Source organism: Rattus norvegicus, chromosome 16 (assembly GCF_021556685.1).
Source record: "Rattus norvegicus strain SHRSP/BbbUtx chromosome 16, alternate assembly SHRSP_T2T, whole genome shotgun sequence".
In the NCBI taxonomy this organism is placed as follows: Eukaryota; Metazoa; Chordata; class Mammalia; order Rodentia; family Muridae; genus Rattus; species Rattus norvegicus.
Genome location: NC_141549.1, coordinates 4,603,712 through 4,617,118, shown reverse-complemented (window position 1 = coordinate 4,617,118; position 13,407 = coordinate 4,603,712). Strand labels below are relative to the sequence as shown.

The 13,407-nt window shown below is 43.4% G+C and overlaps 1 protein-coding gene across 5 annotated transcripts in view; it reads left to right on the top strand.

Moving 5' to 3' along the window:
- Positions 1-13,407, top strand: part of Cacna2d3 (calcium voltage-gated channel auxiliary subunit alpha2delta 3) — an 823,841-nt gene that overhangs the window by 382,129 nt on the left and 428,305 nt on the right. For all 5 annotated transcript variants that reach the window (XR_015639382.1, XM_087588099.1, XM_087588098.1 and 2 more), the window contains 1 exon segment: positions 10,150-10,224. Coding sequence is in view for 4 of the 5 variants with exons in the window: in XM_087588099.1 (XP_087444225.1) it covers positions 10,150-10,224 (75 nt within the window). In the remaining variant the exon portion in view is untranslated.

Genomic DNA, 13,407 nt, shown 5'->3' with positions numbered 1-13,407 from the left:
GGAGACTAGAGGATCTTCTGGGGACAGAGAATGCTGTGAAATGTGTTGCTTCCTCAAGGTCAGCAAACAGCCTGTCCTGCCTTTTGAGGGGATGTTGGAGAATAGACTTATCAAAGATGTCCCACGAGCTGCTAGAATTTCTCACACGATAGTGAGCTTGAACCCAGCTCAGCCCCATGTCCATGGGCAGGAAGAAGAAAGGACTGAAAGGTGATAAGTGGTGTGCCCTTCCCTCCTCATAACCACACCAGGAGTCGGGACCTGGCTTGGGCAGAGGAAGAGTTCAGATAGTGTCTGTGAAATGTCCAGGGTCCACACACAGGAAGGTGGAAACCAGAGAGCTTGTCAAAGCTGGGCAGTGATATAGATAGACATTCAAGAGAGATGGTTTCCATTTATAATACTTTGCATTCTCTGGAGTTCTTTGATGTTTTTTCATGTCCCTAAAGACCCCTCACCCCTTCAAAAACCTACCTCTCTTTTTAAAGACTATAGTCACAAGAAACTTTTCTCCTTTTTAGTGCACAATGGGGCACTTGGATGTGGCGCACAGGTGTACTCTGCCATATTTATGTTTGGGGCATGCGCCGTAGCCACTGACAATGGAGGCTGTGTGGCAAGGAGCACAGAGCTTGGGCATTGGAGTTGAGACAATGCTCTGGTGGTGGTGAAGCTCTGCTGTGTGTGCCTTCCCATACCTTTGGACAGAGTGTGCTGTCATTGAGCCCTGTGTTAGGGCAGCCTTCTGCAGAAACAGAACACCAGTGTTCTCTAGGCTATGGTACAGATGTTTAAGTGGCAAGGGTGTTGCTTGGGTGCTCAGTCCCACATTCTGATGAGACCTCCAGACTAAAAGGCTTAACTGCCAAGCAAAACAACCAACAGCTGCAGGTTTGAAAAAGCCATTGAGATGGGCTAACAAGATAGTCCAGTGAGTAAAGGTCTTGCTCCTAAGCCTGACAACACTCGTCAATCCCAAGGACTCATACATTAACTCCTTTTCCTTGCCAAGACACATATGCAGGTGTGCATACTCATGAACACACTCATTCACACACACACATGCACACAAATGTGCATCTGCCAAATAGGTCGATCAAAGAAAAATTTCAAAGCTCTGAAAAAGAACAATTGGCAAAGGAAGAGACCATTATCTTCCTGGAGTGCAGATGTTGTTTAAGATGTACACTCAGTCCCAAGGGCAATGCCTAATGCACAGTAGGAGTTTAAATACTCATGGAATAAATAAGAGCAGTTCCTGTGTCAATAGACTACCTTCTGTGTGCAACCCAGAGCCACAGATCCCCAGTAGCTCACTACATTGATCTTTCACCTCAGCTCTGTGCACACGGCATGAAAGCAGAGAGGCATGGAGCAACACCAGTCACTGTTTCCAAATGGCAGCCAAGAGAGTGCACAGTGAAGCCTCAGGTCTGACCTCACCATGCTCTAGCTCCCTTGTGCAGAAGTAGAGAGGATGTAGCTAGTCCCTTCAACCATCTTACCACAAAGACATTGAGTTCAGGGCCTCCCCCTTTGCAAGAAGGCTCTGATCAAGGCTACACTGGCTTTCTACCAGGAATCCCCTAGTTGCCAGCCCACATGTGACTATGTAAATGTGGTTGGACCTCACATATCCTGAAGCATTTACAGATAAGTAGCAGCAAATTCAAGACAATCTTTCTTATTAATCTTTAATTATGTCTCAGAGAAGTATCAGGGATTCACAGAAGAAGAGGAGCTAACTAATTACGTCTTACATCCTTTATCTGTCAGAATTTATTGTTCGGTTAACAAGACCAATCACTTGAAATAATCTATGTAAGTTCATTAAGATATACAGTGTCAAAGCAATAATGAGGAGAGGGTGATTAGATAATTAAAAGGAGACAGCCAGCTATTATGGAAGAGTTGGGGGAAAATATTTTTCTTTAGCCTAAGTTATCCCCTCAGAGAATAAGGGCCAGTGGAGGTTACATTACCCATTTCCTTGCATCTGTCCATTCATTTTCAGCATGAATTAAGACAATCTGCAGAGTTATTGTGAAGACTGGGAAGTCTGAATATTTTTACATGATCCCTTTTGCTAGAATTCTGATCTCTGTTCCACCATTGTTTAAATGAATGGGTCAGACATAGTAGCTAATTCACATGGGAAGGCAATGAATTAATGATGATTGCTTTTGAATGAATAAGACATGTAAATCTTTTAGACAATTCAGTTCTTTTGTTCTTATTCCATTTGATATAATTATTTCAATTTTTCTTTATGCACCTACATACTTAAAACTTATGCTACATTTCAGCATGTGTTACCTTTGGATGTCAGATGACGACTTTCAGGAGTCTGTTTTCTCCCTCAGCCATGTGGGTCCTGGGGATTGAACTCAGTCTTTAGGCTGAACACCAAGTGTCTTGATCCACTGAGCCATCACACTGACCCAAGCTCACATGTTTTTATACAAATAAGATCGCATTCTACGGAATACCTAAGAATTTGCCTCTGTTTGCTTATTGTAATGAAATGTTTATCTATCTATCTATATACAAATATAGTTGATATCAGATGTTTACTCCAACCTCTTTGCTGGCTATAGATTTGTGTTATTCTTCTTCTGTGAGGCCCTCTCCTCTATCCGAGATTGCTGAAGTGGATAGGCTTGTCATAGCCTGCAACACACCGAATATAGAGTGCCCGTGTTTGTGAGGTTGGGTGTGTGCTTGAATGAATAATTTCTACATGTGAAATTGGTACATCAGGAAGAGCTGCATCAGTCCTACCACAGCGTCCACCAAGGGGTGTACGTCTGCGCTTCCTAGCAGTTAGAGGGCCCCAGCTCGTGGAGATGCCGAGGTGGCTAGTAGTCACGTATGCTGCCTTGAGTTGTGACTCCTGGTCCCCTGTGTACTTGTTGGAGTGACCATTTTTAAGTGGTTCTAGTGGTTGCAAGTGTGTACGCAGAGGTACACTGCACCTATACTCAAAATACCCTCCCTGCATAAGTGGGTTGTTCTTGCAGAATTCTGCTATCCAAAAGGACAGTCCTTTGGCTGCCTTTGCTGTGTGGTCAGCCTTCCTATGCTTGCTGGGTGGATATTTGAGGAGGCATCTTAGAGAAAGTCAAGAATGCAGGCCTTATTTCTAGTATTGGAATCCCTCAGACACAGTAGGGCTTTGTTCAGGCAAAACTAATTTATCATTGCCTTTGGTTTTCAGTGTCATGATTCAGGAAGGCAGGGGGATATCGAAATCATAGGAAAGATGGTTCGTGGACATCTGACTCAGCTTTCCATTTTATTAAGTTCATTGTCAAGTGTAGCTTATCTATTATAGTGGAAATCTCCTGATCTGGCCCTTTCCAGAGAGTAAACACAAAAGGACAAATAACCACTGGTTTATCTTTGATGGGCAGAATATTGAAAAAAAAACTCTGTCTAGAGTTAATGAGATAACTGACAGAATTCTAAAGAACAGGTGAAACAGAGAGATTTTATGCAGTTGGAGAAAAAAATTTGAGGTCAAATTATGACAAGAAAAAGCATATATTTTTTCCTCATTCCCTTTGAAGTCGTTCCCCAAGCCATGCATTAAATGAACAACATTATCATAAAAATGAGGGTGCTAATTCCATATGATGCTGGAAGTTGAGAAATGGTTTTACAAAGATGCCAAGTCAGGCATTAAACGAACACCGCATTAACTGGGCTGATATTGTGAAATCAATTTAAAGGCTTCCTGCAGGCCCTGTTTGTGCAGAACAGTATGGAGGAGAGAATCATTTGCTAGTTCATCCTAGAAATGTCTGATACCCTGTTTCTAATTCATAGCTTTTCCTTAGAACTAATTTTCCAGTACTCAGGCTGCCGTGGCTTTGCATTGTAAAGCAATCGGTGCTGTACGGAGAGGCCTGGGTTGGTGTTGGCTTTCCCTGCTCTTTGGTGCTATACTGCTAATTAAACCCAGTTACATTTCTAATTTTGGAAGATACTTTTGTGAGAAAGAAGATCCAGCGATACCTTGTGTTAGTGAAAATATTGTGGGCTCCTCTGCTTCATTCCGTCCTTCCTACATTTTCATCCCAAAGGCCACTTAATTAAAAGTACAGCAGCAAAACTATAAACTCCTTTAATTGAATCTTCTTTGCATCAGCCTCCTACATTCCAGGAACAAGGCAGCATTTTCATATTATGGGCTATTGGTGGAACTGTTATTTGACATTAGAAAAGGATTTTTTTTTAATTTTTTACTTCAGGGTTTTTTTTCCCCTCCTCTGATTTGTGTTGAGTTTCTCTACATTTTTGACCTCTTGCTTTCCTTGTCATTGTGATCAGTTGGTATAATAAACATGGTTGTGCGCTGTTTGAGTGTTTAGCTGTAGAAGACAAGCATCTGCCTCATTACCCCTGAGATCCTGTGTGTGACTGGCTGGTAGGGAAGCCCAGGAAAGATGCTCATGGTTTAGTGAGGGAAGGAGGGAGCCTGGCAGGGAGGGAGGGATGGAGGGAGAGAGGGAGGGAGGGAGGGAAAGAGAGAGAGAGAGAGAGAGAGAGAGAGAGAGAGAGAGAGAGAGAACGCATCAGTGAAAGAGTCTGTGAAAATGTGTCGACTGAGGTGATGACAAGTGGGTATTTGAAGTGATAGAGACATTAGGTGTAAGCTATGGGCTAGGTCAGGAGTGAAAGGAGGAAGGAACTTACTGAGAAGGTAAGTACCATTTTCAGGTGTGAACCTGGTCCTCACTTCAGGAGAGAATTGATAGTGTCTGGAGCTCACTGGGATGGGGGAGGGCATGGAGATAACTGGGCCAGAATGGGACTGGTGCAAAGATTAGACTGTACTGAGAGAGGCAGACCATACCAGACTAGTCCAGTCGTCTATGTGCGGGGCATCATGTGGAGTTTCAGCTTTTAAAGTGATGTAGGGAGACCTTCTTGGAAGCTTCTTCCCCGCAACTGTGTCTTTCCTCATCCCAGTGTCTAGGCAACTGATGGCCTTATCTAGGTAAGTCTGAAAGATGCATTGTTCTCTACCAGCATATTGAGCTTCTGACATGAAGCTTGGGTACCTTAGCATCATCTAGAATCCAAATGTGATCTGGCCATGGGCCAGCCCTCACGTTGTGCAATGTACAGGCCAACAGAGGATGCGATGCTGACTACATGACCACATCTTTATTCTCAGATCTCCCCTAAGAGTGCTCTGGCCATTCAAGGACTGAAGTTAAAGCTTGCCTTTCCTGTTCTTTCTTTCTGAGAATTGTTCTTTGACTGTGAAAGAGGAGGAAAATGCTTACCGAGAGAGGGTAGAAAAATGGAGACAATGTGTGGTGTTATGCTTGTTGCCCCCTGGCCATGAGTTTGATAGTTGATCAAGATGGTGACATAATCTTTCAATAAGAGAGAGGAATGTTAGGACATAGTCTGATATCTGAGGAAGATCATGGTGGCTTGGTTTGAGTTCAGAAGGATCATTTTAGAATGAGAGACATTCACTTTTTATCATGAAAAAGAAGAGTAGAAATATGAATATGTTCATTTACAACTGATAGGGTCCTTCAGTGGAGATGGTTATGAGCAAGCTGAGGTGGTATTTATATGTTTGGCACATAGTAGGTTAGTAGTTAGTGCTCAGTGAGAAAATGGGGGAATGAAGACTTCTATGGTAGACACCTTCTTGAGAGGCAATGCTTCATTCATCTTCTACTCTTAGAGACCTGGGACTCTGGGAAAGCTCAGAGTGTGGCAGGTTCCTGTCTTGGGCATTTAGTTGGTCACTTGTGCCCAGTGGTGCATCATTTTGTCTCCCACAGGGCATATACAGTGTTCTTCCAAGGAAACCAAGGAAACATGGCCCCTGCTCCCAAGAGCAGTCTGGTCCCACTACTAGCCCCTCTTCCTTTCTCCTTAGCTCATGTATCAGTCCATCACTGTGTCCACACTTCATTCCCATGCCTACTCCTTTCTCTCCTGCACACTTAATATGCAATATGGTGGCCTGCCTCATCTTCCTCAGCACCAGGCCCTTGAGCATACTCATTCATCCTCACCAGGAGCCTCTGGCAGGGCTCGTAACCTCAACTTCCTCCAACTCAGATCCTGTTGCTTATGGAGTGCAATACCTTGTCCAAGTGACTCAGTTTGTATGTGGCAGGGCCAGGGACTATTTGTGTGAACCCAAAGACAAAGTCACAAGGAAATAGGAAGGGAAAAGAAGGCTAACAGTGACTGAGACCTCATAGGTCATATGGAAGGTTCTAAGCTCTTAAAGTGGTGGCATTTCCTTAGCATGTGCTGGGTTCCTGGATTAGATATTCGCAGGGCTCCTTAGGTCTTTGATCTACCAGAGAACTCCTTCAGCATCAGTAGGAAGCCACATGCCACTTTGGTAGAAGAGAGGGGTGGTTGGAGGCTTCCCGATGGTAGAGTGACTGGCCATGAGAGGAGCTAAAAACCAAAGAGATTACACCTGTGAGGCATCTTTCTCTTTGGGGCACTGACATCTGTTTGGCCAAGTAAGAATGAGTTACTTATGGGCTGTTGAATATACCAAGGCTAGCATGAACTCCATCTTCAGTTATAATCTGATGTGACCCTCTACCACCATTAACTCACAAAACAAAAATCCAGAAAATACTGGAGCTAGGGAAATAGTAGCATGCTTGCTGCTCAAGCACAAAGACCAGATTTCAGATCCCCAGGTTGTGAAACCTAGGCACACAGCATGCATGTACTTCATGCTTATATTTCTAACTTCGGTGCTACTGGAGGGAGGAAGAGAGACAGGCAGATCCCTTGAGTTCATTGGCTAGCCAGTCCAGTCAATCGATGATCTCCAAGTTCAGTAAGCCCCTCAATAAGTAAGATAAAGAGTGAAAATAAGATCATGCTGATCTCTGGCCTCACCATTCACACATATATATGGGCACACACATACACACATACACATCCACAAGAACATACATGTAAATATTCCTTCCACATACACACACAATAAAACAGCAGGGGCATCCAGGGAGCATCTGTAAATGTGTAGCAGATGACAGGTTTTCGAATGGAGAGCTGCTGGAGCTTAAGAGATGTCAGGGCATCCTTTGCAGTCCCTTGGAGTTTGAGGAGCTTGTGTGGCCAGTGGGCTTTCTCGACTCAGCAGCTGGGCATGTACCTCTCCTCTCTTCATGTGGCCACCTCCATACCCGACAGTGATACAGACCAGATTGCTGGGCCTGGCTCAATCCTGATGTAGTCAGGAGAAATTAGGAAACTGCGAGCTTGGATGATGCCACTAACAAGCTGGCTGGTGTTCAGAGGAGGAGACGCCACTTACTGTGGCTGTCATGTGCTCAGGGACAGTGGGCCTGGTTCTGATTACTACATATGTACCTCCCTGATGAGGACAAAATTCCCTGGTCTTCTTTGCTTTTAAACCCTTCCCCCAGTTCCTCCCCCAACATCTGCTAGCCTCTGTATTAGCAAAATGCATTCACTCGGATCTGTCAACCCCTCCATCTCCACAGGCCCGCTGTGGTGGTTACCATAAGGTGGTTAGGTGTAAGTGGACTCAGTGAGGCTTAGCAGTTGCAGCCACCCAGGGTCCTTAGCAGCATAGGACTTGGTACAGCCATTCAAACTCTAATCTCAGACTCCACAACTACAGGAGTTGCCTTTGAAAGCATGTGTTAGGAGGAGTGTTGGTGGAAATTTTCAAATTACCTGAAAACCAGTGGACTATGAGCAAGAACAAAGCTGAAGAGATGAGTCAATTGGTAGCATGTGCTTGCCCTTTGAGCCTCAGGACCTGAGTTCAAATTCCCAGATCCATGTGAACCTTGCTATGTAATACACTTTTGTCTTCCCAGTGTTCCTGTAAAAAGACATATGGTAGAGACAGAGGTGTTCCCACAAGCTCCTGTGCCAGCTAGAGTCGGATATAGGTGTGCAGTAATGACTGACAGGATTTTAACCTAGATAAAAAGGGAGGACACACATGCAGAGTTGTTGTTTGATTTCTACACATGGCTGTAATATGCATGAGCACCTACACATACAGACACACACACACACACACACACACATCATAAACACATTATTTTAAAAGGCAAGAACCAAAGCAGGATCCTTAAGAACATTTAGATCTCTGAGTTACATTAGAGCTGAATGAATGTTCAAATGTTGCTTCAACCTGGATTCATCTAATAACCTGAGGGAAGGCTCCAGAAGGAGGACAAGTAGAGTCTTGGTCCTGTGGTTCAGAGGGCATTAGTGGCAGACCTGTGCTGGTCCCGCCTTCTTGTTCTCTTCTTTGCCTTGTGTTTTTCATCTCTGTCACCTGCTGGCAGTGAAGCAGCCACTGCACCTGGACAAGAACAGCAACCAGAGGGAGAAGGAAGGAAGGAGTAGGTATATCCAGATGGATTTTCTCTCAGTGACAGAAGTCTGAAGAAGACACACAAGAAGTTTTCCTTCTGTCCCATTGACTGCAGTGGTTCTCTAACTAACCCTGGCAACAAAGAGGCCCTGGAAGCTAGTACCTAATGGAGCACAGCTGGATAGTTGTGATTGGCTAAGACCACTAATGCTGCAAGAATTTGGTTCTCCTGAATCACGTCGTTCATCAGTAAGGGAGTTGAAGAAGAAGGGAATGGATGTCTCCATAGGAGCTTCCAGTTTCTCTCCAAAATGCAGGAGAACCTTGGTAAAGACCTTCATGTTGATCTATATATGTGCTTCCTGAAACCAGAGGTAAAAATTCCCCTCTGGGGGTCAAATGCCATACTCTGTTCATCAACAATTAATGTCAGCAGAGCAGACATATCTTAGGGTTTCTAGTTTTGTGAAAAGACATCATGACCAAGGCAACTCTTATAAAGGCAAACATTTAACTGGGGCTGGCTTAAATTTTCAGAGCTTCAATCCATTATCATCATGGTAGGAAACATGACAGCATTCAGGCAGGCATGGTGCTGGAAATGCTGAGAGTTCTATATCTTGTTCCAAAATCAACCAGGAGAAGACTATCTCATGGCAGTTAGGAAGAGGGTCTCAAAGCCCACCCCCACAGTGACACACTTCCTCCAGCAAGGCCATGCTATTACAATAAGGCTATACCTTCTAATACTGCAAATCCCTGGGCCAAGCATATTAAAACAACCACAATATATCTAACTTTTATTTAACATAACAAGAATATGAACAGTATAAACATAGTCCAAAGAACCATCACAAAACGAGCACATTTGTTTAATCTGGCTGACCATCCCCAGAAATAGAACATTACCACAGTTCCCCAAAACCCAAGCCCAGAACTAGTCCCTTTCACTGTCCCTTTAGCAAAAATATCCACTGCCCTTAAAAAGTTGCCCCACAAGGAAAAACAGCCCTGGATTAGATTCTTCACACTGGAGAGAAGGAATCGGGACGGTACGCATCTACTTTTTCCTCTAGACTTCATAAGACAAATGAAGGTTTCCAGATGCATTTCTGAGACCAGAAACAAAGACTTAAGGGGGACAGAGGTGAGCCTGACAGGAAGTGAAGGAAGATCCAGGGTGCAGAGGACTTCAAAATCCCAAAACCACATGGCTTCGAGGTCAGACTGTTGGGCATGAAGCTGGACACTGCTCCCTTCTTAGTTACTGATGCTTTTCAGAGAGTTTCCCCGCCCCCCTCAGTTTCTCTGTCTGTAAAGGGTAGGTATCTGAAGTACTTGAGGTCAAGTCAAACTACAAATGAAGCTTATTCCGAGTCTGGATGGAGAGCTCCATAGCAACTACCTGCCCAGAGCAGCATCTCACCCCTTAGGCAGCTTCTCTGTCTGCATTGCTATGCATCCACCCGCTGTCCTAGCAGCTGCAGGAATATCCTTGCATATACCCACAGTGAGGGTACTAAGCGCATCCTTTATTTCACCCTGTGACTTGCTTGGCTTTCCCATGGTTGTCACTGAGCACAGTCTAAAAGGTCCAATCCTCAGACAGAGTCTGTTCTAGAGTGGTTGTGAGAGATGCTTCTAGTCTCTTCCCACAGCAGCTCTGGGTGAATCGAACCTGCGATTGTGCTAGTCCCATGTGTCTGTGTACCCTCTGACTCTTAACTAGTACACTTTGTGGTCCTCATTCAATATTTCCTCTTGGTTGTTTCTCTCCTTTGCAGTATAACGAAGAGCTTCACTATGTGGAACCTTGTCTGAATGGAACACTGGTTCAAGCGGACAGGACCAACAAGGAGGTAGGTGCTTCCTCTGGGCAGGAGCACCAGAGATCTGGGGGCATGCCCCTGTCTCTGTTGCTGTGATTATTCATAATAGTTCTATCTTAGTTTGTCAAATCTCCTTGAATGTGCTATGTTCACTGTGGCTGTTAGAGCTCACTCCAGGTTTTGCAATGTTTACTGAGAAGCACATATAAAATCATGACAGGAGTAGAATTACGTTGTCTTCTGCTCCCTGCTTCTCCTGAATCCATTGGATTTGCTTCGTTTCCCTCTTTCCAACAGCAGACATTGTGTGTGCTCAGTGTCTCACCACAGAGAGAAGATGGTTTTTGATGATATCTCGCTGAAAATTGAATCCACTTCTTATTTCTCTTTTCTCACTTGTAAAAATGGATGAACTCATTCTTTGGGGTATCGTTTGTGATAACTTGTCTCCATTAGTGTAAGCATCACTAGAGAGGGGTGTTCTGTGGACTGCTACATCCTACATGTTCCAAGAAAGGCTTATTCCACAAATTCTGTGGAATAAAGATGTGTTGAAGGAAAACCTTAGGAAATGGGATTGAAGGTTCTATTCAATTATAAGCCTTCTAGAAAATTCCCTATAGCAGACTTCTATGATGATCCATCTCTTTCCATTGTGGAACTTTTTGATTTGTCAACCCAAATATCATGAGTCTATCTTTCCATCTTTCCTCTCCCATAGCACCTGTAACAACTCAGTCAGTAAAGGTTTAGCCTGCAGCCTTTCACACCTCAACGGACTCACGGATGCCATGGCCCGTGTTATTTTACAAGATTTTATGCAAGACTTTATTTATCTCTTCCTCTGGTGATCAGACTTCTATGAGGGGACAGAGTGTAATGACCAAGGTGGCCTTCTGTGGCACACTGGACAAATTCTACAGAGCAAAGCTCCAGCCCTTATTGGGAAAAAAATTAGTGCTATCCTAAAGGAAAACAGGGGAAGAAGCTCTTTGGTAATCTCTGAGGGAGAAAGCCACAGGATACTGGGGGGTTCATTCCATCTAGTACACAGAAGAACCAGCTGAGATTCAGTTTGGGAGACAAAAAAAATCACATACGCGCGCACGTGCGCGCACACCCCCCCCCCCACACACACATACACGTTTCATGTTTACAAGGACAGAGTAGTTCAAGGAATAAGTGTTTCCTGAAATTTGTATGAAAATGAGGAACCTATAAGTTTCTCTAAGCACTTCCCCTCTGTCCATGTTCTGGATGAGGTGGTCCTCTTTTTTGGATACTCTCAGACAGGTGCAAACAAAGAAAGTTTGCAATTTTAAAGTGAAGGATGTTTTGCAATTTTAAAGTGAAGGATGTTTAAATGACCAAAGCCATTCTCTGGTAGCTTCAACAAAGAACAGAGAGCAGTGTGAAATTTGAAAATATCAAGTCATATTTGGGACTGGGTAAGGAAATGGGCCAGAACTTTGTTAAAATTGTTTTATATTTATATTTATATTTATTGAAGGAAAACTAAGGAAATGGGACTGAAGGTTCTATTTAATTATGAGCTTTCTAGAAAACTCCTTATAGTAGACTTCTATGATGACACACCTCTTTCCCTTGCGAGACTCTTTGATTTTCCAACACAAATAGTGTGGAAGAGCTATGTATCAATCAGGCTCACTCCCTCTGAAAACGGAAACTCTGCAGAACTCCAGTATACATGCATACAATGAACCTGAAAAATATTCAGGAGAAGGCAAACTACACAGTAGCTTTCAGACTTTAAAGTATTGGAAACATCAATGTAGCAGTGGGTCTCCTGTGAAGTTGTGGGGGCAGAAAGAGGGATAGCACTTTCAAGAACTAAATGAAAAGATCAAGTGGAGGTTGGAAAGGAAAGAGAAAAGGAAGCAAGCAGAAGGAAGGTGATGAAAAAGGACAGAAATCAATTAAATTAAAGAAGAAAACAATGAAGTCAATGAAACTCAAAACTGCCTCCTTAAGAGTCAGTAAAATTCATAACTTTTTGGGAAAAACAACAAAAAATAAAGAGTGGGGGAGGGAGGGAGAGGGGGGAGGGGAAGGGAGATGGAAAGAGGAAGAGAGGGAGAGGGGGAGGAGGGAGAAGGGAGATGGGGAGAGGAGCAGGGAAATCAGGAAATCAGCAATATTGGGAATGGAACAAGAGACATCTGTAGAGATCCTGTAGCCATTAAGAAAACAATAAAGTGAGCTAGGGAGATTACTTGGTGGTTAAAAGCACTACCTGCTCTTCCAGAGGTCCTGAGTTCAATTCCCAGCAACTACATGGTGGCTCACAACCATCTGTAGTGGGATCTGATTCTAGTGTGTATGAACACAGAGCACTCATATACATTAAATAAATAAGTAAATAAATAAATATTGTAAAAGATAATAAAGAAACACCATAGACAGTTTTGAGCTTGTGAATTCAACAACTTACCAAACGTGGTCTAAATGTACCAAAATCAGACTAATGAAATAGACAGTTTAATAGTTGTGTAACTATAGAGAGAAACCTAGTCGAAAATGTTAAAGCCCTGCCCTCCAAGAAATTTCCAGGTCCAGATGGTTTTACTAGTAATTTGTACTAAACACTTTAAGAAGGATTTATGCCAATTTTATATAATATCCTTGAAAAAATAGAAGCAGTGTGTTCTAGTTTCAGCTCCTGCATGAAAGCAATTTAGGGGAAGAAATGATTTATTTTGGCTTAAAGAGAGTAGTTCATTATTTAGAGAAGTTGGAGAAGGAACTTCACTGACAGATCCATGGACTCAGGACTACCTGCCCAGAAAATGGTTGCCAACTTATAAGTATGCTGGGCCATCTTACATCACTTAACCGTCAAGACTATTTCCCACAAGCAAGCCCATAGGCCAGTCTGCTCTGGGAAAACCCTCAATTGAGACTCCCTTCTCTGGTGACTCTAGGCTGTGTCAAGTAGACACTTAGAGCCAGATGAAACATATTGAGACATCACCCTCTCCTTTTTCTTTTAGGGGTTGGGGGGATTCTCTGGTAAAATAAAAAACAGTAGAGCAAAAGAAAACAGTATACTACTCGAATAGGCTTCACTCTGAATACCCAAAATTGTTCTAACACCAGCATCAAATCTATCAATGTCAATAGGCTAATGACAAGAAGATATGTGATATGCTAGCCTAGTGTTTGATAGGGACAAAGCATTTGGTTAAAACCTAA